Source organism: Microchirus variegatus (assembly GCF_963457635.1).
Source record: "Microchirus variegatus genome assembly, chromosome: 4".
In the NCBI taxonomy this organism is placed as follows: Eukaryota; Metazoa; Chordata; class Actinopteri; order Pleuronectiformes; family Soleidae; genus Microchirus; species Microchirus variegatus.
In genome coordinates this window covers 11,209,199-11,234,690 of record NC_139805.1, presented here as the reverse complement: position 1 = coordinate 11,234,690, position 25,492 = coordinate 11,209,199, and the positions used below count along the sequence as shown (strand labels likewise).

The window sequence follows — 25,492 nt, the reverse complement described above, 5'->3', positions numbered from 1 at the left end:
TCAAACAAAACTTGTGTGGATGTGTATTTACTGTAGATCTCATTGCTTTTTTTTGGGCATATCACACGTAGTCCAGCAATGTTTGGGTGGCTATTGAGGTTTTAAACCCTGCATGTTTCATTATTTCTTTTAATCTATTTACAAAAAATTGTGAACAATGCCTCTGAAAATAAGACATAAAACAAACAATAAAACAATAAAATACCTGGAGAAAAATATAGAAACAACACAGGAAAAAACAATAATTGCACTCAACATCTCAACATCTCATACTGGGTCCAAAGTAAAAGTGGGTTTTAGTATTGGAAGATGAAATATCTTTTTACCTGCCAATAATCTTTCACCATTAGTGAAGCGGATGGTTGTCTGTGGGTCAAAAAGTTCAGTGCATCATCAAGGATTCACCCAAGCAACAGCTTGTCGCATTCACTGTGACCAGCAAATGGAGAAAAAAAGGGGTTGGGAGGTTATTTACTCCCTAGCTGATGATATCATCTTACGTGCAGCACGGGGACATCATCTGTGGACAATACTGAATGGCCCAATTTGAAAGCTATTTTGCAGATATTTACATAATTCAGAAGAATGTTCACACTTTGAAGAACAAGTGCATGCAACATGTGTCCCACAGGGATTTAGATTCTTCTTCCCTATGTCATGTTTATAACGTTTAGCTGGTGTGTTTTGTTTGTGCTCTCTTTGAGCAAACTGCTGGTGTCTCAGGTGTAACGCATACAATCCTCGACTCAAAGAGTATTGGGTTTCTACCTGGTCGAGCCTGGCTGGCCTCTTCCAGATCGTGTTACCAGGCTCCTCTCATCACTAATTCATCTGCTCTCTTCGCCCACAAAGCTCCAGGTCGCGAGTTGATCGGCTAAGCGGGAGGACGAAGACAGCATTTGTCTGTCCCTGCCAGAGCAGTGTGCAGTGCGAGGGCTCCCAAAGGGGCACCACACCTGAGCTGGGGCCAATGCAGAACGGGGAGGCTATGAGCCCACAGGACTCAAAGGCAGCAGGGTCTGAGAGCATGGAGGAGCAGAAGGCCCAGAACCACAGCCAGAATGAGGGATGTGTGGAGCCCACAGCGCCTCCGCTCCCTCCTCCTTCACCACCACCACCACCAGGGCCACCAGAATACCCAAGGCCTCGGCTCATCTTCCACACACAGCTGGCTCACGGAAGTCCCACAGGTCGCATCCATGGATTCACCAATGTCAAGGAGCTGTATGCTAAGATCGCAGAAGTGTTCAGCATCTCCCCTTCAGAGGTACAAAGCAAATCCAAACTCTGCATGGAAACACTGTAAATGTCTTTGTTACACTGAGTGTCATGACAATTTATCACCATGAAAATGGTCACATTCCCTTTTTGCATCTCTGGTGTGGCAGTTCATGTTGCAAATAGGTGTCAGGTTTCCATTCCAGGCAAATTTCCATGATGCTCGATTGAAGATCATGTCCTCACTGATGTCTACCAGACTTTGTACTCCATTTGAGCCTTGACCAGGATCAATAATGGAAACAAACTAGATTATGTTCTGAAGTCAGTAAATACCCAACATAGACTGTGTGAGGTATAGTTTTGAAAAACACTTTTAGCACAACAAAAGCAGGTGATTGAGGTTTTGTACTCAAGGTCCTCAAATCCTCACAATCCCAAACTGTTTAAACAGTGATAGATAAGTAATGTATAGATTTTCGTACTTAATTTGACAAAAGGGTTAAGGTAAGGGTTATAAATAGAAGCATCACTATCAGCTTTGCAGCTCATACTCACATGATTCTGAATTTTAGTCATATATGAATGCCAAAAGACATGTTTTCCAAACATTATAGTAAAATATATCTTTTAATTCTATTTTGCCTATTTCTTTTGTTATGACAAAGCTCCTTTTAATATTCATACAGGATAAAAAACAACAACGTTATGTTATATGTTAATAATTTCCACAGTCTGAGTCGTAATTCACATGTCTTGTAAACTGACGTACACAAAAGGGTAATCCCCTTTTAAAAATATCCAAGACACAACAATGCATTAGATATCACTCTCAGCTGGCATATCATGTAGCTGTAACAAGAAACTGTGTGTGTGTGTGTGTGTGTGTGTTGTAAAGACTGTAATATTTGACTATCTGGCACCCGTTGGACAAACTGTGGTTTGCTTTTAGGCCAGAGTTGCAGTACGATCAGAATATCATGGAAGAAGTCCAGTCACTGAATCGCGAGTGGGTCAGAGTGAATGAAACTACACTTCATTAAGATAGATTCAACACCAGTGACAGCCACAGGCTCTCCGAGGTCAGGGCCATTAGTAACAGGGAGGACAAGATTAACTGAGGCCCTGATAACAGTAGAAATCTTACGTTAGTCCATATAGCAACAACAAATATGTGACAAATCCCTTACACTTTATGAACAGCTATGTACAAGACTCTGCAATTAATACGTGACTGACTTGCGTATTTCCCTGGTTCACTCTTCACTAAGGTCTCAAATGTCTTTTGAAACACCCCTGTATGAGGGACAGACTATGGTAGAAAAGTGACACCAATGTTGTATTCTTATTTTCAACACTCATACAGAGCAGATGAAAAGAATACAAAGGGAGAAATAGTTGTGCGTGTTGACTCCAATGATAATGTGAGGCACATGCTTTTGTCATGCAGCTGTTCCTTACGGTAACACACTCAGCAACAATAAACACTCGGCAATGACCTTATTTGACACTTATCAGTAGAGTTGTGAAGGCCACCGTGAAGGCTAACCCTTTACCTCCTCCCTGATGTAAGAAACTGTACATACTGAATTACATATACATTGCACTACATCAACAAAACCTTGACAATTTTATCAGGAAACACACGGCCATAATTGTGTCTTATGGCTTGGCCTGTTCCCATGCATTATGAAAGGTTGATTTCCTTAAGGCTAAAAATCTACAGTATGTTGAAAACATAACATAATATAACAGTCTCACCCAGAATTACAATTTAGTGAGCAAAATAGTGACAATAGCTGTGTCCTAGCAGCGAGAAGGTCCTCGACAGGGGCTTTACAACAGGACTGGCACAACAGGTAATTGCTTGGTAGCCCCCAAGAAATGCAGATTATGATAGTGACACCTCTTAGACTTTCACGATTGGCTATCAGGACAGAAAACTAACTGCAATGACATCGTGGTCGGAGACCTACTAATACAGGCCTCACAGTGCCAGCCCGGTTTAATGTCGGGCCCCTCATGTCCCTTTTTTGGGTTTTTCTTGTATGTTATGGGTGAAGCTCTTAGAGAGACACAATGTTTCAGATGAATTCAAGATTCAAATTCGAAATTCAAGTTAAAGTGAAAGTTTTTGCCTGTCTATTAAGCGCAGCCACGTGGTACCTTGGCGTCCTGTTGAGAGTATGTTCTACTCTGCGTATGTTCTGTTAATCTCCGTCTAATCTCCAATACTGAAATAAAAAGAACAGATGATATATTACTATTAATAGTCGGCACTGTATTGTCTACAGCCTCATATTGTAACAAATAAATGAATCCCTTTAAACCTTGGGCCTTGTAAGCGGACTCAGACTAAGATGTTATTTTTAAGCTCAGCTTTTGTATAATATTCTTTCTACTATGAATTACGAAAAGACAATTATGGTACTCAAACAAGCATTTAGTCAGATGTTTCGATGTGCCATTTGATTTAATAACCTTTTTATCGAAAAGACCTTGAACTATCACACGTCTAGATACCAGATACCTCTCTATGAAAAAAATACAATTATTATATCATAATTGGTGATAGTGAGAAGCTCAACAGTTTCCTTGGCCTCCTGTGGACAGAACAGCAGTGGCATATAGTTGCAGTACAGTTTGGTGTCAGGGAAAGACCTTGAACTGCAGACTCTTCTCTATTATGAACAATGGCACAGGAATTGCTCCAAGTAAGATAAGACCTCACTCTGGTTATCTTGAATTTCCGTTATAGATCGTTAAACTTGAACTTTGACATTAAGTTTCAGAATGACCGTGAGATTGCAAACACACACACACACACACACAAAATAAAACATAAAGGAAATCTCTAGTTAATACTTAATATGAATCAGATGTATTAGATTACACTTGCACTAATATTTGGAAATTAATTCATATTTATTCATAGATACGGATCTTGCAATATCAGACAGATATGCTATTAATAATTTTTTACCCTGAGATTTGATCAGATTAAAGTTTTCATCATTACTATCAGTCAATATAAAGTGACTCATATTTTAATTCACCCACTAACCCTTAAATTACAAAAAAATCTTAAAGATCTTCATTTAGGCCTAAACATTATTTGATAAACAAACTTGCATAGTCATACAGTTAAATATAACTGAATAATAATGCATCTCAAATTTGATTCACAACAAAATGGCCGCAATCACCAAACTAGTTAGGTTCTACTGCCCTCTAGTGTTCAGACAGTGTGCAGCACATTGCAGCAGAGACTGGCTTCACCCGCTCATACAGTCTGCAGAACCACCTTTATTGACATGGATTGTATATGGTGAAGATTTATTCTGATATCCAATATAATTTCTATTATAAGATGATAATAATAAATTGTATTTTTTAAACAAAGTGCTATCAAAACAAATGATTGGTGTAATTTTAAAATACTGAAGCTGTCAAATACAGTGACTTGTTGGTCAATATTATGCCAGTCTAAATATGTAAGGATCTTAAATGTACATTCATGGACAGCAACATAACAAAAATAATAACATAAACACCTAAAAAAAGGATTTCTATGTGTCTAATTGTTTATTACAATATCATAAAACAGATGTGTAAATAATATTTTCTGCTAATAATTATATAATAGTTTCTGCTCACCATGTATCAAAAAAGCATTGATTCAACTAAGTACTAACAGAGTCACATAGTCACATGTTATTTGTGATTATTCGATATTGCTATATGCTTTTGTATTGGGTAACAGTTTGGATACATTTTCACCTTTTCTCCCCAGATCCTGTTCTGCACCCTGAACTCTCACAAAGTGGACATGCAGAAACTACTCGGAGGACAGATTGGACTGGAAGACTTCATCTTTGCCCACGTCAGGGGAGAAACAAAGGAGGTGGAGGTGACAAAGACAGAAGACGCATTGGGCCTCACCATCACAGACAATGGAGCTGGATATGCTTTCATTAAGGTGAACAGGTGGTCGAGCACAATGGGAATTGACATTGTTATGAGTGTTTTGGTTTTGTTTACTGTAAGAAATAATTGTTAAAAGGGCCTATAGATGAGGCATCTGTGAAAACAATTTATTTTCTCTTTGACAGAGGATAAAAGAAAGCAGTACTATAGACCAGCTGAAGACCGTATGTGTTGGTGACCACATTGAGGCCATTAATGACCAGAGTATTGTGGGGTGTCGACACTATGAGGTAGCAAAGATGCTAAAAGAGCAACCGAGAGGCATGCCCTTCACTCTACGCCTGGTGGGGCCTAAGAAGGCCTTTGGTAAGTAGAAAATGATTCCATGTTGTCTTAGATTTTCCGAAATATGCTTCAACAGATGCAGACTATTGGTACTAAACATATACAAATGGTATTATTGACACTGTGTCTGTGCATGGATGCCAAAAATAATCTGGAGTCTTGGCACGTTTTTGGACTGGAAACCCATCCATCACCCAAACAACCATTTATCCATCCATCCATATACTGCTCACTATAGAAGTGGTGTGATGGAGCCAATCCCAGCTAAACCCTGGGAGTTGCCATTTTATCACAGTGGCGACGTATAGGAAAAGCCATATATGCCAATCAATGTGTCATTGGGCGACCTAAAGAGAGACCACTCAAACACAGGGGGCAAACTCCACACAGAAAGACTCCGTTTGAACCACAACCTGATCCGAGAACCTTCTTGCTTTGCAAATAATATGAATTCCCTCTGAACCTTGGACCTTGTATTCACTCACATTCGTCACCAGGGCTCTCGGAGATGATAATCATTGAGTGAATGGAGCCAGACAAGAAGGAAGCATTTCAGTGTTTTCTATCATTTCTGTCCTAAGCTATCAGCATTCATCGGAAGCAGGGCTGTGTGCTTGCTGTGATTTATAACTGACCTCCCGGTCATTTTGTGAAATTCCAACAGCTAATTGCAACTAGTCAGGAAACGTTGTTGTTCATAATTGACTGAGCATGGTACTTTGTGATAAATCTCAACAGCAGACCAGGAAAAGGAAAGAGTGACCGTTAAGAGAGCAATGGCTCTCTGCCAATGAGCCTGGCAAAGTCATTAACTTACTGTTGTAGCGTAAAATGTATTGTACAGCACTAGATTAGGTTACTACTAGGTTCAAATGAGGTTTGTTTAGGATATGATTTTCATACATTAATAATTTGCTGTCTGAAAAAGCACATAAAAGTATTTTTGTTATAAAAAAAAAAATTCTAGGGATCAGTCAATGTTTCGATTAAGTCACAAACGATTTTATTCCCAACTATGCCATGCACAGACTAAACTAAAAAGACTGTAAAACGACTTTATCACATTGTAACCATGGAAGAAAGAAAGTCTACAAAGTGCATAACGTTTCTTGGTATACAGAAACCTCAATGAACAAAACTGTCAGGAATCTTTCACACATCATCCATTTGTTAGCCGTCAGTAATGTCACATCTACCTGAACTAAATCTAAATATATGCCCATACAATAAAACAAATATGTCTTAAAATGTCTAAACCTTTGAAAAAACAATCCAAAAATTCCTACACTTATTTCTATGACACACACATCATGCTTTTCGGTCACATGATCCAAATCACACTGTATTTAATTAAATTTGGTCCAATTTATTGTTTCCCTATTGGTAAGGTAAAGAGACACTTTAATTTTTGTTTCTGCCATTTATTTTCCCAGTAGGTAAAACAGAATCACATGCCTTACATCAAAGGTTTTTCAAGGCCAGGGGTTACATCACTTCCAACAAATGTTTTCTACTTTAAATACAGGAAGTGGCTTATACATTTGAGAACGTAGAGAGGAAAGACGGCAGTTCCCGGCTCTGGGTGGACACAGGCACACAGCGTAGTGGACTGGAGCCTAATTGCGTGTGAGACACAAAAGCCAAGTCCACGGACAATGTGCTCACTTCCTGTTAAGTTCAGCATCTTATCTTACCACACTTTAATATTAACAAACAATATATATTATATATACACAGCTTTCAGCCATGCCATTGTTCAGATTGCAGATTGTGTTTGCTTTATTGGAAGAGTCGACAATTAAACTCACTGTGTGACCCTAAAATGTTTATTTTGTGAACAGCTATGTTCAAGAACAAGAAAAACATTTCTTAAAAAATACAAGTATGGCACATGTCTTCTGTAGAATGGACAAAGAGAGAGAGAGTGCATTTAGTTGATTTACATTTATATTGCAGGCCACTGTTCTCCTATGTACTTAGAAGAGGTTCAGTGAGTGGAGGGATATTCACCTTTAGAGGCCATCAACTCTTATTCAACATGTACATTTAGTGAATTTGCCGATTTCTATTAGTGTTTAATTGCTTTCAAAACAAGGCAATCAGAGGTGGCAGACTTCACAAGCCTCTGGCAGCCTCTGTTGGTCATATTGGCAAGTGCAAGTGTGGAAGCAGCCACAGACACACTTCCATGGGATGAAGTAAATATTTTGTGGCCTTAGATTAAGCCTCTGATGTGTATTTTAGGCAAAAGGCTTGTTTTGCGGAAGCAACAGCATCCTGTCTAGCATGCGAACACCACTGTTGTTCCCTGATGTGGTTGAAAAAGGGAGAGGTGAGCGGAGGTGTTCCGCTGTTACAATCTGCAGTCTCTCTAAACTGTGTTAGATGTCTCTAATTCATATATACTTCAATATTACTTTCAAATATTTAATTATCATACATGAGCACAGAAGGACAAGTAGTTCCCTTGGTCAAAAATAGCTTGTTTATATCACATACAGTAGTTGATACTAATCTCTGAGGTTCCATTGAAAAGGGTTCAAGTCCACCGTGGAATCAGTGGACTGGGCTAGTTTATCACAGTGAGCACATACAGGATGTGTATTTTAATGTAGATCTGTGTGTGTGCGTGCGTGCGTGCGTTCAAATTTTTTTTCCAGGAGATTTGCTCTCAATTCCCTGCAGGAGCTACACGCATGCTAATGCCATTAAATGCTAGTAACATACAGCTGATTATCAGGTATGAAATTCATCATTTTCACAATCAAAATTCAGTGTTAAGGTGTCAGTAGTAACAAATTAGCAGTTAAAACAAGGCAGAAATTAGGCTTATGGGAATGTAGTTGTTCAAGCCATTCAAGCTCCGACTTGTCCAATGCAATAAATAGTGGTGTCAGTGGACGTTATGTTGTCAACATTCGGGAAACGAATGGTTGGAAGTTGGTGCACTCCTTGAAGAACTTGAAAAAAGCCATCTGTCAGAGAAGTGACAGTCTTCAGAAGTCCTCTGCAGACTTGGAAAACACAATCACCTCCAGGAGTTAGCTGTAGGCAACTGGACTCACTTTAATTAAATTGAAATTATTTAATCTCTCATCCAAGGGGCTTCCTCAGTTCTCAGTTATAAGATATTCCCACTATCAATCAATCAATCAATCAAGCCTTATTTTGAAGATTGCCCAGTAGCGCTGTGTCACCAGCTGTCCCAATCCCAGTCCTGTCAGCTTGACATCTGTGTCCAGGTCCCCGGTGCCAGGTGTTCCAGGTGTTTCTTTTTTCCTTGCGGGTTCCACGTCAAATACTGCCTGTTTTTTTCAGGGTATAACCAAGCTAGCCCCACCTTCTTCTCAGGATCTCTTGCTCTGTAGGCCAGAAATAAAAATCCAAATTGCTGGTGACCTCTGGCCAGCGAATCAAGCCTGGTCTTGAGCTATGGTACAACACCGTGTGAGATGACACCACCAATGGCTTCTCCTTCTGATGAGAATCTTGGCTGAGATACTAGTGAACTAGGTCACAGAAATGTATCAGAAACAATTTTACTAATTTTAAACAATTGCTCACACTCAAACATTTATTCTGGATAGAAGGTACACATATAAAGTACATAAATTATAAGTTAACACACAAGTAAATACATACATAAATAACAGGCTGTTTGTTGTCAATGTCTTCACTGAATTCTGAAACAAAATGGAGGACGTTTTTGGTCTTCTAGCCATGTTTCTTATTGAAGAACATTAAATGGAACCAAAGTTGTTGTTTTTGTGTGTTCGGTTAGACATGATTGGAATGAGGACCAGAGCACCAAAATCTACTGAGGGCAAGATGGTGAACGGGAGGGAGACGCTGCGTCTTCGCTCCAAGGGCGCTGCTACAGTTCAGGAAGTGGTGAGTTTCACACACTCTGCTTCGACCATGACTGTGCCAACTTCCTGATGCACTGAGATAGGAGCGTGGACACACGTACTCACAATACGGACTCCTAATCCAAAACAAGACTGTTATTAAATGCCGGATGAATCCACTCTCGTGCAAACATAACTTTTCTTCTTTGGCCTCTGGATAAACTGCCACCCATTTGGACAGCTTAAACAAAGCCTTATCCCTCACCCTAAACCTAACCTGTTATACCTATTCATTTATCTGTACATTACTTTATTTATATTTATAGCAACTTTGACATTTACAATAAAAATTAAAAATAAAAATAAAATAAAAAGAATTAGAGTTGGTAATGGTCTGTATTTATACAGAGCTTTTCTAGTCTTGATGAACTGCTTAACACATTCATTTTGTCATTCACCCATTCACACTCGTGCTCAAGGACATAGACTAGCAGAGCCAGGAATTGAACCCACACCCTTCCAGTTGAAAGACTGTCTCTCTCCCCACCGCTTTTATTTCATTTACTTCAAGTACATTTTATTTCAGAAAATTGCTTTTGATACTTAAGTACAGTCAATGTTATATACTTTAAGACTTTTACTTAAGTAATATTATACAAAGTGACTTCTACCAAAAAAAAGTATCTGGTAAGATACTTGTACTTTACTCAAGTATCCCTTTTAGGTACTTTATATAAGACTGCCCTAACCTTAACCACAATTCAAATTTCAGCCAGTATCCAGAAATTAGGTTCTGCCTGTTTAGGACCAGGTTTTGGTCCCGACGAGGACTACAGGTCCGGACAAGACCATTGTTTATGTCAGAGAAGATCCTAAAGAGGTCCCAAATACAAATAATACACATACACCAAACACACACACACACAGATTCCATTGTTGGCAGTTGAACAATATTTGATCTGAGTTGAGGAGTTAGCTCTGTAAATAAAGTGACCCTTACCCTCTTGTTAAGTGCTTTCACTGACCACTGGGAAAGTTTGGAGGCTGACGTTTTAAAATGTGACAGTTAGCACTTACCACCGATGATTGGTTTCATTTATACGTTTTGTTATATTTAAATTATAAACAAAAAGCCCTGGATATTCTCAGGCTTTTTTGTCGCTGATATTATGCTCGTTCCCACACCTCAGAGTTTCCATCACCATATTTAGAGTGTGTACACCAGTGAATTTCCAATAACACTTCAGCTCACTTTTCGTGTCTGCTCTGCCAGCAGAATGAGTTTGAAGAAAGGGCCACGAAGAAAGTGGATGACCTGCTGGAGAGCTATATGGGCATCAGAGATCTGGAGCTGGGTAAGAACATCGACATGTTTGTTTTCTTTAAATGTACATTGATTAAAAGCAGGTTGAGCCTTGAACCATGACACAAAAATGTGTTGAGGATGTTGCTTCAATCCAATCGCAAACATACATTAGGTGTTTATACATACTGTATAAAGAGCAAAAAATACCTGCGAATACTTCTACTTACATTTGTCAGAAAGATAAACTTGAAAAACACTTTTGTACGGCCCCCCGAGAAAGGCCATTGTGGTGTCTATATTTTTTCATTCTGTTATTTTGACATCACCGCTATGCTTTGTTAAGCAGTCCAGTGGCAGTGGGGAAGAAACTGTTCTTGTGATGTGAGGTTTTGGTTCTGATGGACTGCAGCCTCCTACCAGAGGGGAGTGGTCAGAAGAGTCCATGTCCAGGGTGAGAGGGATCAGTTACAATCTTTCCTGACCGTCTCCGGGTCTGGGAGGCATGCAGGACTTGCAGGAATAGAAGGGGAGATTGCAGCCAATCACCTTCTCGGCAGTGCTGCAGCTTGCTCATATCCTTAGCAGTTTCAGCAGCGTACCAGACTGTGATGGAGGAGGTGAGGATGGACTTGATGATGGAGGTGTAGAATTGCACCACCATCTTCTTTGGCAGGCTGAATTTCTTCAGCTGCCTCAGGAAGTGCATCCTCTGCTGGGCATCTTTGGTGAGGGAACTGATGTTCAGCTCCAACTTGATGTCCTGGGTGATGATGATCCCCAGGAAACGGAAAGACTCCACAGTGTCATTGAGGGTGATGGGGATGGGCGGGGCTGCGCTCTTCCTGAAGTCCATGATCATCTCCACTGTCTTAGAAGCGTTGAGCTTCAGGTTGCTGTTGTGACACCACACCTCTAGTTGGTTGATCTCCCACCTGTCGGCAGTCTCATCTCCCATGAGATCAGACCAATCAGGGTGGTGTCGTCTGCAAACTTAAGACACTTGACAGACTGAAGACGAGCCCATGGAAAGAGTGGTGACCCAGGGGGGAAAAGCCCTCCCGGTAATCCTGGTAGAGTTGGGATGGCTGTCCCAATACATGAAACACAGAGGGACGGGCAGCAATTTTGAGACCAATGTAAGCGATATGCGGAAAGTTGTTGTTTACTACCGTTGCTAGGCAGCGGACGTTTATCCGGCAGCACACGTTGACTCCGTCACACGTTGCCATTGAGGCGAATACTGCAACGAAACAACATGTTGAGCATAAACGCCTCTGTGCATGCTTGTAGGTCACGCGCCGTCTGTGCAGCCCCACGCCACAATGTCACGCACAAGCATAAACAAGGCTTTATCCTCTCCTCGGGCGTTTCACCGTGCAGGACAAGGTGAGAGCACCTTTGACCCGAATGTCCAGAAAATGAACAGATGAGGCCAGAAAAGTGGGAAATAAATCCTTGGGGGTTGTCCTGAGGTTCATTAGTTGTTCGTCTGGAGTAGGATGTTCCAATTGTGTTGCCAGAAGCAGTGTAAACAAACAAAAAGAAAAAACACAGTGCGCACCAAAACACCAAGGCACCCATAGTCGATGCCATCTGCACAGATTTTTGAAAAAGGCCACTTGGGATTTAAAAATAAATCCCACACATACTTTGCTTTTTTCCAGACTTACAAGGTCAATGACCTTGCATGTTTCGACCTAATATGAAATGGGTTAATGGCTTCATATTCCTTCACCCTGTTGTTTGCTTGGAATTTATCCATTAAAAACTATACAAAATACCATAAACTTGTGACGTACCAAAAAAGACAGTTTGCTCAGATAGATGCTGTTGTTCGTCTAAATCTACAGCTTTGAGGCTGTTCTGTATGTACTGTACATCATAACGGGAAAATGCAGGCTGTACTCACTAAGATAATAGTGAGACACAAATAGCCTGACAGTGCTTCAATCTTCAGATTTAATTTCCTTATTTGAGCATTGTTGAGTAGGTCTTCATTATGTTAGTATGATAAGACGAATTGGTTTGTTTTGCCAAAGAACACATTTGGTGGACTTTTATTTTTCAATACTGTATGTATTCCTATGCATTCCTATGCATTAAGATGCATGCTGAGCACATGTGATATATTCTTGGTCAAATCCTCTTCTTATTTTAACAACTTTTTTCAGAACAGCCAATTTATCTGTCATCTGCGGTGCCACTCTGGTGATGACATCGGTGAAAAAAATATTGTTAAATTATCAAAATAACCCTAACCCTACCTTATGTCGTGGGAAGAAGTTACTTATTTCGTGGCCGTGTTTTACTAAAACATGGGAACACGTTACTAAGGTCATAGCCATGTGCGTAATAACTCATGGGAAAGGGATAATTATTGTTAGTCTTCTCCTTAATTTTCATTAATTTTGTTTTATTTTAATCTGGGAATTAATTACAGTGACATTAATACATCATTTTTTCACCTATTTCACCAAAGGGGCTCTGTAGTCATCGCATTATTTGATTAAATTAAGATTTATATATATAATAATATATATTTTTTGTTATTAACTAAATCATTCATTGACATTTACAACAGTGCTGTCCTTTCGAATTTAGACTATGAGTGTAGGAGGGTATATTTCTGTATAAATGTAAGACATTTGGCTTGTGAATCACATCATTATTATACAGTAAGCCTTCAGACATTAAACATTTATTTTGTGCCTTTTTTGGTAACAGTTTCCATGAGACTGAAAACGCACACATCGAAAATGACATTTGTCTTTTGGCAGTGGAAGCTTACTCCCCCCCCCCTCTTGTTTTTGTCTCTGCAGCAACCACCATTGTAGAAGCAGGCAAAGACAAGAAGAACCCTGACGACTTTGCAGAAGCCTTGGACTCGGTTCTAGGGGATTTTGCGTTCCCTGATGTTTTTCTGTTTGATGTATGGGGCGCTATTGGTGATGTTAAGAATGGCAGAATGTAAACATTTACTGACAACGATGAGCGTGAGCTGGTATTACTTTTTTAATCACAACATTGTGGAATTCAGACATTTTACTTACTCATATGTTATTGTGTAGGCATTTAGCTGAGTATCTGTAAAAAAACAAAACAAAACAAACAGTGATAGTAAAAAATGTTGCTTCGCCACCTTTTTCATACGACTTTAGTCAAAATGTCAAAATAATCACCATGATCATCTTAGCTGGACCTCAATGGAAAACATCTCAGGGCCAGCAAGAGAAAACTAAAGAGAATGTTTCAGGAAAGCATCTGCTGAGGTAAGACAATACAACCAAGCATACACAAGTTTTTGTTCTTTGAAAAACAACTTTTTATAAGTCGTTTTTGAGACATTCTGGGTCATCTTGAAGTCAGAATATTTTTTCTGCAACCTCCATTATCAACATCATCAACACAAAGTGGAGATCTACGAGCATGGTTCATGCCACATTTTTATTTGCAAGTTGGTTGTATACTTTGTTTTGAAATGAAATATTGGCCCTAGTGTATATGAAACCTGAATGATTTGTCATTTGTCAAGATCAGGCGAGGATCTGAGCAATCTCCAAACACAATAATCTTCAATATTACTTCTACACATAATCAGTAGTACAACAAGAACCCAACTCTCATTTTATAAAATAAAGACAATAAAAACAGTCACAATGTTTTCATTCTGCCTGGCGAAATAAAGTTCGCAGGATCACTAATAATTCACACATTCACTTGCTTCCCATGTTCACCATGAGTTCTTTGGAATCTTTCCTGGTTTGTTTCAAAGTGAGAACATGAATACATTAGGCTGGGTTGTTGCAGTCTTCATAATTCAGTATCACTGTCTCTGTACTGGAGAGCATTTATTGCAGATGGGGGGCAACATGAAACACGCTGGACTGTTATATACGTTTTTCTGGTTCACCGAACAATATGAATACATATTGAAGTCATATTCTTTAAGTGCATTGAAGCAAAAAAATTTCAAAATGAAATTCAACTCACCTTTTTCTACACCAGTATTTGTCTGACAGTGATGTTTTTGTTGTATTTATTGTATTATTTGATTGCACCTCTTATAAACAGCTAAAAAACACATTTTACATGTTTAAATATGAAGTAAAAAGGTTGAAATCAACGTTGTCAAGCCTGTGAGTAAGATATTTGATTTTGTTTGTTTTATTATTTATATTTATACAGACAACCACGTTATTTATGTCATGCACATTTAACACACCCTTCATTTACAACGGATTATACGGCAAAGGAGATAAAAGCTTTTATTGGTGATCAGTTCAGCTCGCTTTGTTCAGTAACAGTGAGTGTTTTCACAGATAACAAAGCATGTCCAAAGCAAATCACACACAGAATAAGCATGCATAGCTTTCTGACTGAGTAGACAAGCAGTATAACACATGTGTAAGGAGGTTCCAAGGATTTTCTTTGCCAAATATTCTAAATTTGAACTTCCCAGTGAATCATGCGGCACTGCTGTGAACATCAGTAACAGCTTGAACATCATAAACACCTTCTCACTAGACAGCCACGTAGAAACTTTAGTCACACAAAGGGCAACAATGATCTGAAGGAGAAACTTGGTCTTGCACAGGAGTGAATCTCCGAAAAGTGACAACAGGAAAGACAAGGAATATAAATATTAAGTCTTCGCTTGCAGGCAAAACTAAGTCTAAAAGGTTTAGTGAGTAGAATTTAACATGTACTGGTGATGTTGCATGCTGAATGTCCCTCGCCCCATCCTTCCCTTCCAAGTGTGTTGGAAAACCAGTTAGAATCAAAACATCACAATTGTACACTTCAATATCCACAGTGGACATTTGCTCCCTCTAAAGATTACTTCTTTTAAATTATCTTATCTCTAAAACTATACCGAGAAACATTTCCCATGGCAATTTCCTCAAACTTTTAGCACAAGGTGGCTAGTTAAAGGTCACATAGAGTGGTCCTGTTGCACATAAATGTTAGTTATGGAGGTCTACTTACATATATTAACTTGTTTTTATGGTCAAAAAGCTCCTAGTTTCTGTAAACAAGCCGATAGAAATCCTCTTTTCTGACGGTGTTTTTCTGTTGCGAGATTTCAGAGTGAACTTTCACCCCCAGAAGACAAAGTCTTGTGATTGGCCAGTACTATCCAGCACATCCGTTCTCAGAAGCGCAGCGCCCCCCTCTGGAACGGTGGATGCACTGCTCCTCATTATCAAAACATTGTTTTAACAGTGTTTAAAAATAGCTTCGTCACGACTCCCCGCCGCAGTCCCTTTTATGACTTTAAACCGGAGTCAGACCCAGAGTCAGAAGACACTGTCGCTCGTGAAACACCTCCACAACGGACGTTATTCTTCTTCTGCGGTTCAATGTACGCAACCGGATGTGCCCGGACTACTGACCCGGAGCAGGACGATCGGTTGTTCAGGAGAACCGCTGCTTACGTAACTATTACGGGATTTTTAGTGATCTCGTTGAGCCCCGAGATTACAATAAACACATCGTTCTCAGCAATGGCTGAACTGTTTGTTTCAAACCGTCAGGGCTTCATAAACAAGGTAATGACACAGATACACACCAAAAAAACAGCGTTAATAGGAACTTCCGGTCTAGTTCCGCTTTAAGATAAGGACATTGATCCATCTTTAACATGTCAAGACAAGTAACAACCACGTCAACCATATAAGGTCATTTTAAAGGGTCACCTTACCTTTATTATGAGCTACAGTATATTTACACTTCCACAAGTACAATGTGTCACAGTCCTGTGGTATACATTACTCAGCTGCAACAGTAGAATGATAGATACACGTATAATATATCAGTTTTTATTAAATATCAAATATCAACATCTGACATTGTCTTATGTTGCACTTTAGCATCTATACAGAAAACAGAAAATAACTATGTTTGATAAACAAATGACATTTTTGCCTTTTACTGCATAGTGACAGTAAAGATAGAGACAGCAAGCACCCATGTGATACACTTTTCATCTATCAGGTAAACCCATGCTTTTATATGTCCAATAAATATTTAGTAATATTAAAAAAAAACAAAAAAAAAAACTTTGGTACTGACAATATGATCTTTTTCTTAAAAAAACAAAACAACATTGTATTTTTTAACACTAAGCATGAGCCTGAAAACACAGTCACAGTCAATAATTTGTTCAGTCTATTGTGACACTAAAGGCATTCAACCTAAGGGTTCATATAATGTAAGTGCAAAAAGTATTATGTTGCGTTTTAAACTCAAATGTCGTGTAACATATTTTGAGCAGTTTCTGAAAACCACAATCTAATTTGCTGACTTCAGTAGTAAGTATATCAAAAGATTACAGACTTGATCCCTTGCTGTAAAATAAAGTGTCACAATGAAGACTGAAAGACACTCCATTATGTGATCACATAATCCCCACAGATTGGACATGAACATGAACACTCTTGGAACTTGGAACACTATTTGGAAATTGTCAGTGATTTCTCTGATTATGCTGCAATAACAATTCAGAAGGAGGTGGTGGTTTCATGGAAGGTGGAGGTGTCACATGTAATTTCCCCATCTCCTCTGCTTGATTTGATCTCAGGGTGCCTGCAAGTGAAGAGCCAGTGATCCTGCGCATAGTGTCACGCAAAGATGGGTATATGGTCATAATGGAACCACGGGACCAGTCAAAGCGGGGGTAGATTCTCTTAAGAACTGCCCTGCGAAACAGGATGTACACCCAAGGGTCCAGGATCTGGTTCCCGGTGGCAAAGCGCACCCATAGCAGGAGGTATTTGATCTGGACTTGGACTCCGGACAGAACAGTCTGTGCAATAAAGATCTGGTGGTGGAAGAAATGAGAGGGTGTGAAGGAGGGAGAAGAGGAAGGAGGAGGATAGATGAGGTGGCGTGGTGAAAATAAGATTGTATGGGTAGTTTAAGGAGAGAAAGGGGAGCAATTACGGGAAAGAAAAAAAGGAAATTACAAGAGCGTCACATAATAGAAGGGATTGGAAAAGAGACAGAAAAGAATAAAAACACAAGTTAATATTTGAAATGCACAATTTCGTCAGACTGGAACATGCCAACGAGCTGCTTTACAAATGACAGATTGCTATTGTTGACCCCATTTCAAATCCAGATGTTGCTTTCCAGTGGTTTACATCCAAGCAGTGCAGGAAAAGCAGTCAACCAAAGTTCATGGTAAAATCTGATGAAAGTGGTGATGTTATAGTTTATAGTTTTAGTTTGACAAACTTTCCTCAGAGGCAGAGATGCTCCACAGACTACAAAACTATTTCTATTTCCCATTTCAGAGAAAGAAAGTGCTAACATGTATGGTCTTGCTTACTGGTTTCATGGCTTTTTTCAAGCTTTGAGCATAACTTTCTGTCACTTTTAAGGATTACATCGCTAAAACTTGGCACAATGCATATGTTGTTGTTGTGCAAGATTAATATTTTATTGTGCATTGTCCCTGTCCTAGAAATAAAATTACAATTACAATTACAATAAGAACATTACAATCACCGAAGCTTAATATTCAACTCTAATTGTTAGGATTCATGCAGCTCTGCTCCGAGGAAACGTTTGATGCATTTTACAGCACGATGACAGTAAATGCACAAGAGACAGGGCTGAAAGTCTTTCAGTGAAATGTTTACATGGCTGGATGAAATGAAATGTAAACAGCAGCAGCACAACCAAGATGACACCCAGACTGGAGAGCCCGCAAAATAGCACATAATGCATTTAAAAATGAAATGCATTGGGTAATCTGTGACAAATTAGCTCATCTTTGTCAAACGTTTAGGACATGCTAAGTTAGTTAGCCAACCACAGCCCTTATGATGGAAGTGAGTAGGTATTATCGACCTTTTCGGCCATTTTTGTTTTTGTTTTTACTCGCCTCAGAAGGGACACTTGAAACACGATGTAAATCCAGGGGTCGAGTATCTGATTGCAGGTGGCCATTCGTACGCCAAACAAAATTACATAATCGCTGACAGTAGAATCAGTCAGAACTGTCTCCAGAATATAAATCTGTGCCACACAATTGAGGTTAGATGGGATGACAAAAAATATGTGCTTCAGACAATCCCAGTCAAGTAAAATACATGAGAAATAAACTCCATAATTGGATGTTTGCAATCGGCCCTGCCACTTCTCTCTCTTTGATGTCTGATGTCAGCACTGTATTTGTAAAATCAGGAGTAACCCCAGTCTAAGATCAGCTTACAATTAAGAAGCTGCATTGCTGAGGAGAAGTGAAGCACATAGAGAGGAAGTGGAGGGAAAAAAACAAGCTTAAGACCTTGTGATGTCTAATTACAGTTCAAAGAGTTCACAGACACCACATATCAACAAGTACTGGACAGGGCCAGAAAAATCACCTTATTTACTATCTCACGGTTTGTTTTATTGAGACTTCTTTGATTAACCCTTAGTGCTCATGTGGCACAGATCTGTGCCACAGGTGCACCCATGGTAAATTGCCAAGGGAATAACACACAACTCCTTTTATGGACATCCTGGATGAGTGTTTATAGGTCAAATAATCAGACTTTAAAAAATGTGTTTTCTTTGTCTTCATGTGTTGTTGAGTCAGTGTTATGATTCAGTTTATATTGCATTCTAAGTAGCGATATAAAGTAGCAATAATTGTGCAGAAGTCACAAAATAGACGTGTTTTTCTCTCCTTGTCTTTTTGTTCATAAAAACGAGCCAAGTGAACCTTGAACTGTGACGTATTTCCAAATTTCACAAATTCAATCTGATTTGAAACTTTTTGAGTACTATTTGGTCAGTGTGTTTATATAGTTGGTGAATATTATTATAATTTTTTTTGGATTGTCTATAGGTTAAACATTCATGGTAAAGACAAATGTATGAATGCAGACTAAGATAGCAGATAATCCTCCTGCTGCCTGTGGCCATACAAGGCACATTCTCCAATCTGTATTATAACCACACAACACAAACTGTTACACAGCAACACATTCTATAGCTACAGTGGTTCAAAATCAAAGATTAAAAGGCCAAATGTCATTGCTTGAAAAAAAAAAAAATCTAACTCACCAGCAGTGGGCACCAGCAGATAGAAGCGATCACCATGATCAGGATGAGCTGAACCATCATCTCCACTTCATAGTCGCGGCGCCGCTGGCTTCTGTCCTGTCCACAGCACACCTTGATCAGGGTCACCAGGCTCACCGTGTTGAGCACAAACGACACACCGATGCATATCAACCCGACCAGTGAGAAGATAAGAGAGAAGACCAGGTCATTTCCCTCTGAGCTAATATTGAAAAAACACCAGGAGCCTGGCTTCTGCATGTGGTAGCTCCCTAAGCCTGTCAGGGGCAGCAGTGCAATGCAGCCAGCGATAAACCACACCATCAGCACCATGGAGATTGTTCGCCTCTTAGTGATACTGAACGTGCGTGCAAACGGTAGGTTAATGCCAATGAAACGCTCCACTGCCATGGTAGCACCGAGCATTAGTGGGCACAGTCCGTAGAAAACCATGGTCATACCCATAAAGTTGCAGAAGTGGCAGTTAGGGTCTAGAGTGCGCCAATTAAAGTGAGTAACATGGAAGGCGCCCACAATGCAGCCGGAGACCAGGATACCCATAAAGTCTGTGACCACCAGGCCACTGAGGAAGATCAGGAAGAAGGAGCGTGACTGGCTTTGTACTCTCTGGAAGGACTTGATGAGAACTATGAAGGCGATGAGATTGGACATGAGACCAAGGAACGTGAAGATGGAGGGATAGTAGGCTGAGGCAATGGGGTGAGTGTAATTGAATGGGGGGCTGTTGATGACATAGCAGGAAGGAGTGTAGTTCGCAGAGATTGAGGCATTCATGGTGGACAGTGGCTGCTGGGTCATTTATTCCCTCACAGATGTAAAGACTGTAACAGTCAGAGGTCTTTCATGTCGCTCTTCAACCTAAAAAAAAAAGAGAAAGCTGTAATTTTAGTACATTGTTGACAATGGAAAGTTTAGTCTGCAAAACGTAAATTCACGATGAATCATTTTAGTTGACCAGCCTTTGATTTCTGAAGTACTAAATGTGTTTCACTAGACTAAGGGGTATGTGATTTGTGAAATTGTCCAGAAAGCACTCGTGTGGCACAAACATGGCAAGCCAAAACATGGAAGGAATGTTAAATTGTCCTTATCCAAATCTCTGCCCATTTTCCCATCCATTTTTTAAATAATTGCCACTTCCAATTTAGAGTGAAACTGGGCTGAAGGCTGAAATGATATTTTCGGGCTTCGTAAATTAAATCCATGTATTTTTTCCAAGTGTATTGTTTTATTTACCTAAAGTATTTGGTGATACAGGGAACATGACTGTACACTGAAGTACAACAAAGGAGTCGGTCGGATGATTCAACGTTGTGATTAAAAGTAAACAAGCTACCAGTCAGAGTTTAACAAACAATTTATCTGAAGATGAAAAGACAGTGGGAAATGTTGATAGTGACAACACAGTTGATGTAAAAACAGCAGTGCATGCACAACCAGGAAATGCTTGTGAGGAAATGTTTGTGTAAATATTTTTTGATGTTTTCATTCATCTTCTCAGTTTAGATCTGGTGATTCAGGTCATCCGACTATTCTTGTTTGCTCTACCCTAGTTATTTTTATTTTTTTTTATGTTTGTTTATAGATGTAGCAATGCTCTCCAGACTGAGGAATTCAACTTGTGTGAGCAATATAAATGTACCTTTTATGGTTACTAAAGCTGCAAAATTAAAAGCCAAGTTGCAAAACAACCGAAAACAATCTTTTGAAAATCTATATTTGATCCGAAGTATGTCTTGGAGTTGAATAAGTGCACTTTCAGGATGCTGTAAAGTCAGTGAAACAGTGTAGGCTATGCCTGCAGACTGTGACAGTGATGGAGAAAGTGACACAGAAACCAAAATAGACAGGGAGGAGAAGAGCAGACATATCCTGGCAGGAAATGCAGCTACTTGAACAGTGCTGTCAGCAACACTAACAGGAAACAAATACATGGCAGCGCAATCGCTTGGCTGTCTCTGGTGGTCTGTGACTTATGAACCATCTGATTGTAGACCGGTTTAAGGCAAAGTGAGGGTTCATGTTAGGGTGACTACTGAGAAACTGAGAAATAAATCATCATTTTCAATTTTGACAAAAATTAGTGCAATGTATGCAGATGGATGTTAATTTTTTTTTATGACAATGAAAAACTACACCCACGGTTGGTGTAGTGGTTAGCACTCATGCCTTTGCAGCAAGAAGACCCGGGTTCCTGGGTCCGAGCCCCGTTTGGAACAACTTCGGAACAAGGACCTTTCTACAAGGAGTCTGCATGTTCTACCCGTGTGCGCGTGCGTTCTCTCCGGGTTCTCCGGCTTCCTCCCACAGTCCAAAAATATGAAATATGAGGATTAGGTGAATTGGTCCCTCTAAATTGACCGTAGGTGTGAGAGTGTTAGTAAATGGTTGTTTGTCTCTATATGTGGCCCTGCGATGGACTGGCAAACTGTCCAGGGTGTACCCCACCTATCGCCCAATGCCAGCTGAGATTGGCACAGCACCCCCCGCTACCCTCCGGAGGAGGATAAAGTGGTAGATAATGGATGGATGGAAAAACTACACAAACTAAAAACACAATAGGGGGCATTTAGGATTCATTGCAAAACACATTCTTTAACACTGGGTGTATTCTGATGTAATGGCAATGTTGTGCTTGCCATTTAAAGGTTTACTTAGTACATCCTGTAACATAATGCATTCCCAGTATGGGTCATGACGGGTAATATCGTTGATCATCTCAGACCCACAGTCTTTACTTCCTGTACGCATCCTGAGACTCCGCGAAAGGTCAACCAGTGGATTATGAAGGAATAACGGTTCGTGTTATGATGATCGTGGTACGTGTTCCCGAGGTATTTCCTTGTACTAAGGTTTTTCAAGTTCACATGGAACAGCAGGATGAAAATAAGTGAGTAATGGCCAAAATATGGCTCATTGCCAAGATAATCAAACGCCAAAACACACTGCACAAAACACAGTATCCGTTAATAAAGAGTAATGGTGGTTAAATTATGCATCACAGTATTCTTTTAATTTCCCTATTTTAAAAAGTACTAAAAGCAGGTTGACTTTAATAGAATATTGAATATCTGTGCTTCTGGAAGGTATTAGAAGGTAGAATTTTCAAACAGATATGGAGTGAGGAGAAATGTTTGCGTCTTCTACTAAAGGGTAAAAATGTAATAATGACATCCTTCCATCCTTGAAAGACTCAGTCCTGAAAGTGCCATTAGCCAAAGTGCCGATTAGCATCTGGAGTCAATATTCAAATCTGCATTATTAAAGTGGACAAATGGCTTTAAGTAATGGAAAAGAACACAAGTGCAATGATGAGGTGAGTCCCTTGTGTCCCAGGGGTTTCTTAGAAAGACAAATAGATTTGCCCAAATGCTGTTGATTGGAGTCTGCAAAGTCGTGTCCCACTAAAAGCAGTTTGTGGTGTTTATATATATATATATATATACATATATATATATATGTGTGTGTGTGTGTACATATATATATGTACATATATACATATATATATATATATATATATATAAATATATATATATGTATATACATATACACCAGAAACTACACACACACACACACACACACACACACACACACACACACACACACACACACACACACACACACACACACACACACACACACACATATATATGTATATATATATATATATATGCGTGTAGTTTCTGGTGTCTGGTTGTATACCTCCAAATTGTGTGTGCTATACAAACAGCTATTATTGCACATAATGAAAAAAAGATGGCAATAAAGTCAACTTTCTTCCCTTTCGTGTTTGTCTGTTTAACTAATCCCAAAGTGATTGTCATCCTGGTCTCGCCATGAAGTAGATTATTAACAAATACCTTTTACAGCCTCCTGGTTTTACTATCTTTAAAAAAAAAAAATAATCCACTATTTCAAAAAACAAAGAATAATTGTAGCAATATCCAATGCTAATAAAAAATACATGTCCATAGTTGTAATTGCTGTTGTTCTGTTTCTGCAGCAAAAAAAACATGTTGCCCTTTATTGTAGCTTTGCTTCCAGACATCAGAAGAGTCCCACATTTAAATCGCTGGTTTTGGCTTGTTCGGTGTGATAAGTAAAGCAAGAATCGTGGCCCAGAGAACCCAACACACTTCAGCTTATGTCAACAGATGCCACCAGAAAAGACACAAGCAAATTCGTAAATATCTCCAGGGGACCAAAAAGGTAATACCTGTGGGACAAGGTTGTTATTCACTTTGAGATTTTATTGTGTTTGCTGACAACACCCTGACACCCTGTGCTGTTACACCTTAGTGAGTCTCAGGATAATAGAAGTATCCTCTGAATGAAAAAAAAAGTAATAAAACAATTAAAAAAAAATTAGAAACCACATGTTCTCTAAAATCTAAACACTGAAATTGTGTATTTCCAACATGCAGTTTGATCAATGCCATTAAAGAAAATCTGTTTTTGGCATGAAACTTTTCTCCACAACTCCACTAGAAAACCTTACAAACTGTACCTGTGTCTCATTGACAACAACAAAAAACATGCATAAACAAGCAAACTCTTAAATACAAATATACTGCAACTTGCATATGTAACATATACGTGTGGCTTATACTGACATGCAACAACTGTTCATAAACTCAAACTTTGTGTCCCCATTACAGGTAAATGGTCTTGTAGGTTATTGTATCTTACCAACACAGAAGCAACTTTCACAGTTGATAGGTTTGCACGAGTCCATCCACACCATCTCTCTGCAGTTGTAAGATTAAAAAAAGCACCAGTCAGAGTAAGAGAAGGGAAACATGTCAGATTTATCAAGTCCCATCTGAGAATGAAAACGAAAAAGCTGACAAAATGTCCCACGGGTAGCTGTTAGCATGAACCCTTCCCCCGAATGTGCTCTCGTTTGCTGCTGCTCACATACTAATATCTCCCCTTCCAGTCAAGCATGCCTTCACTTCACTTCACCACTCCCCAGAAGTTAAAGGGGACGGCCTTTGGGTGGACACAACACTCCAAAGAGTTTTAGAAGGAAAATGCGTAATGAAAATTCTCAACACATCCAACTGATGGGAAGTGGAGCACATTTCGGAAAAAAGGGAAGGGACATTTCTCTAACAACAGCTTTCTCAATTTGATGTTTTGTCATGAAGCACAAACAAAAGGCTGATACCCATTTCTTTACATAAAATGTATGATTAAAAAAAAAAGACTTTCATTAAAACAGATGGCGTGATGTGCCTCATTAAAGGAGGCTGAGGAAGAAATTCAAGATGAGTCACAAGAAGTGGAAAAGTTTGGACACGGCACCAGCAGATGTTTATAATATCTGTCTTTAAGTTAAAACATATTCTCGAGAATTTCAGAGAGACACATGCGATACAGATGTAGACTTTATCATCAGTCTCTTTTTACAGATAGAAATGAGTCAACGGTGCACTTTGATCAGCAGAACCACTGTGCTGCTAATACAAAAACTGAGAGGCATTATAAAGCTTTTATATATAATTCATTATTCTTTTAATATTCCAGATTGATCTCCATTAACAGGCCGCCCATCGAAATAGCATCAATATAGTTAACCTCTTTTCCAGTTACACCATGGTGGAAATGTAATAACGGGCTCGTAATTCTGCAGCAGACTCCTATATGTGGCTAACCACAAGGTAAAAGTAATAAAACTTTTAAATTTAAATGAATGTATTGTGAACCTTAATATGCTGATGCTCAAGAACGAGTGACTAAGCAGTAGAAGGGAACCTGAAACCTCAACTTC

At 39.3% G+C, this 25,492-nt stretch overlaps 2 protein-coding genes across 2 annotated transcripts; one reads left to right on the top strand and one right to left on the bottom strand.

The window, feature by feature from the left end:
- Window positions 1-970: 970 nt before the first annotated feature.
- Window positions 971-13,615, top strand: gipc3 (GIPC PDZ domain containing family, member 3; the record flags this gene model as incomplete). The annotated part of the gene is made up of 6 exons (XM_083887468.1): window positions 971-1,267; window positions 5,012-5,197; window positions 5,331-5,511; window positions 9,272-9,381; window positions 10,612-10,693; window positions 13,464-13,615. The coding sequence occupies 6 exons, from the start codon at window positions 971-973 to the stop codon at window positions 13,613-13,615; spliced, it is 1,008 nt and encodes a 335-aa protein (XP_083743594.1).
- A 3,495-nt stretch (window positions 13,616-17,110) lies between these two features.
- Window positions 17,111-20,493, bottom strand: tbxa2r (thromboxane A2 receptor; the record flags this gene model as incomplete). The annotated part of the gene is made up of 2 exons (XM_083887793.1): window positions 17,111-17,464; window positions 19,702-20,493. 2 exons carry the CDS (start codon window positions 20,491-20,493, stop codon window positions 17,111-17,113), a joined length of 1,146 nt encoding a protein of 381 aa, XP_083743919.1.
- Window positions 20,494-25,492: the final 4,999 nt, after the last annotated feature.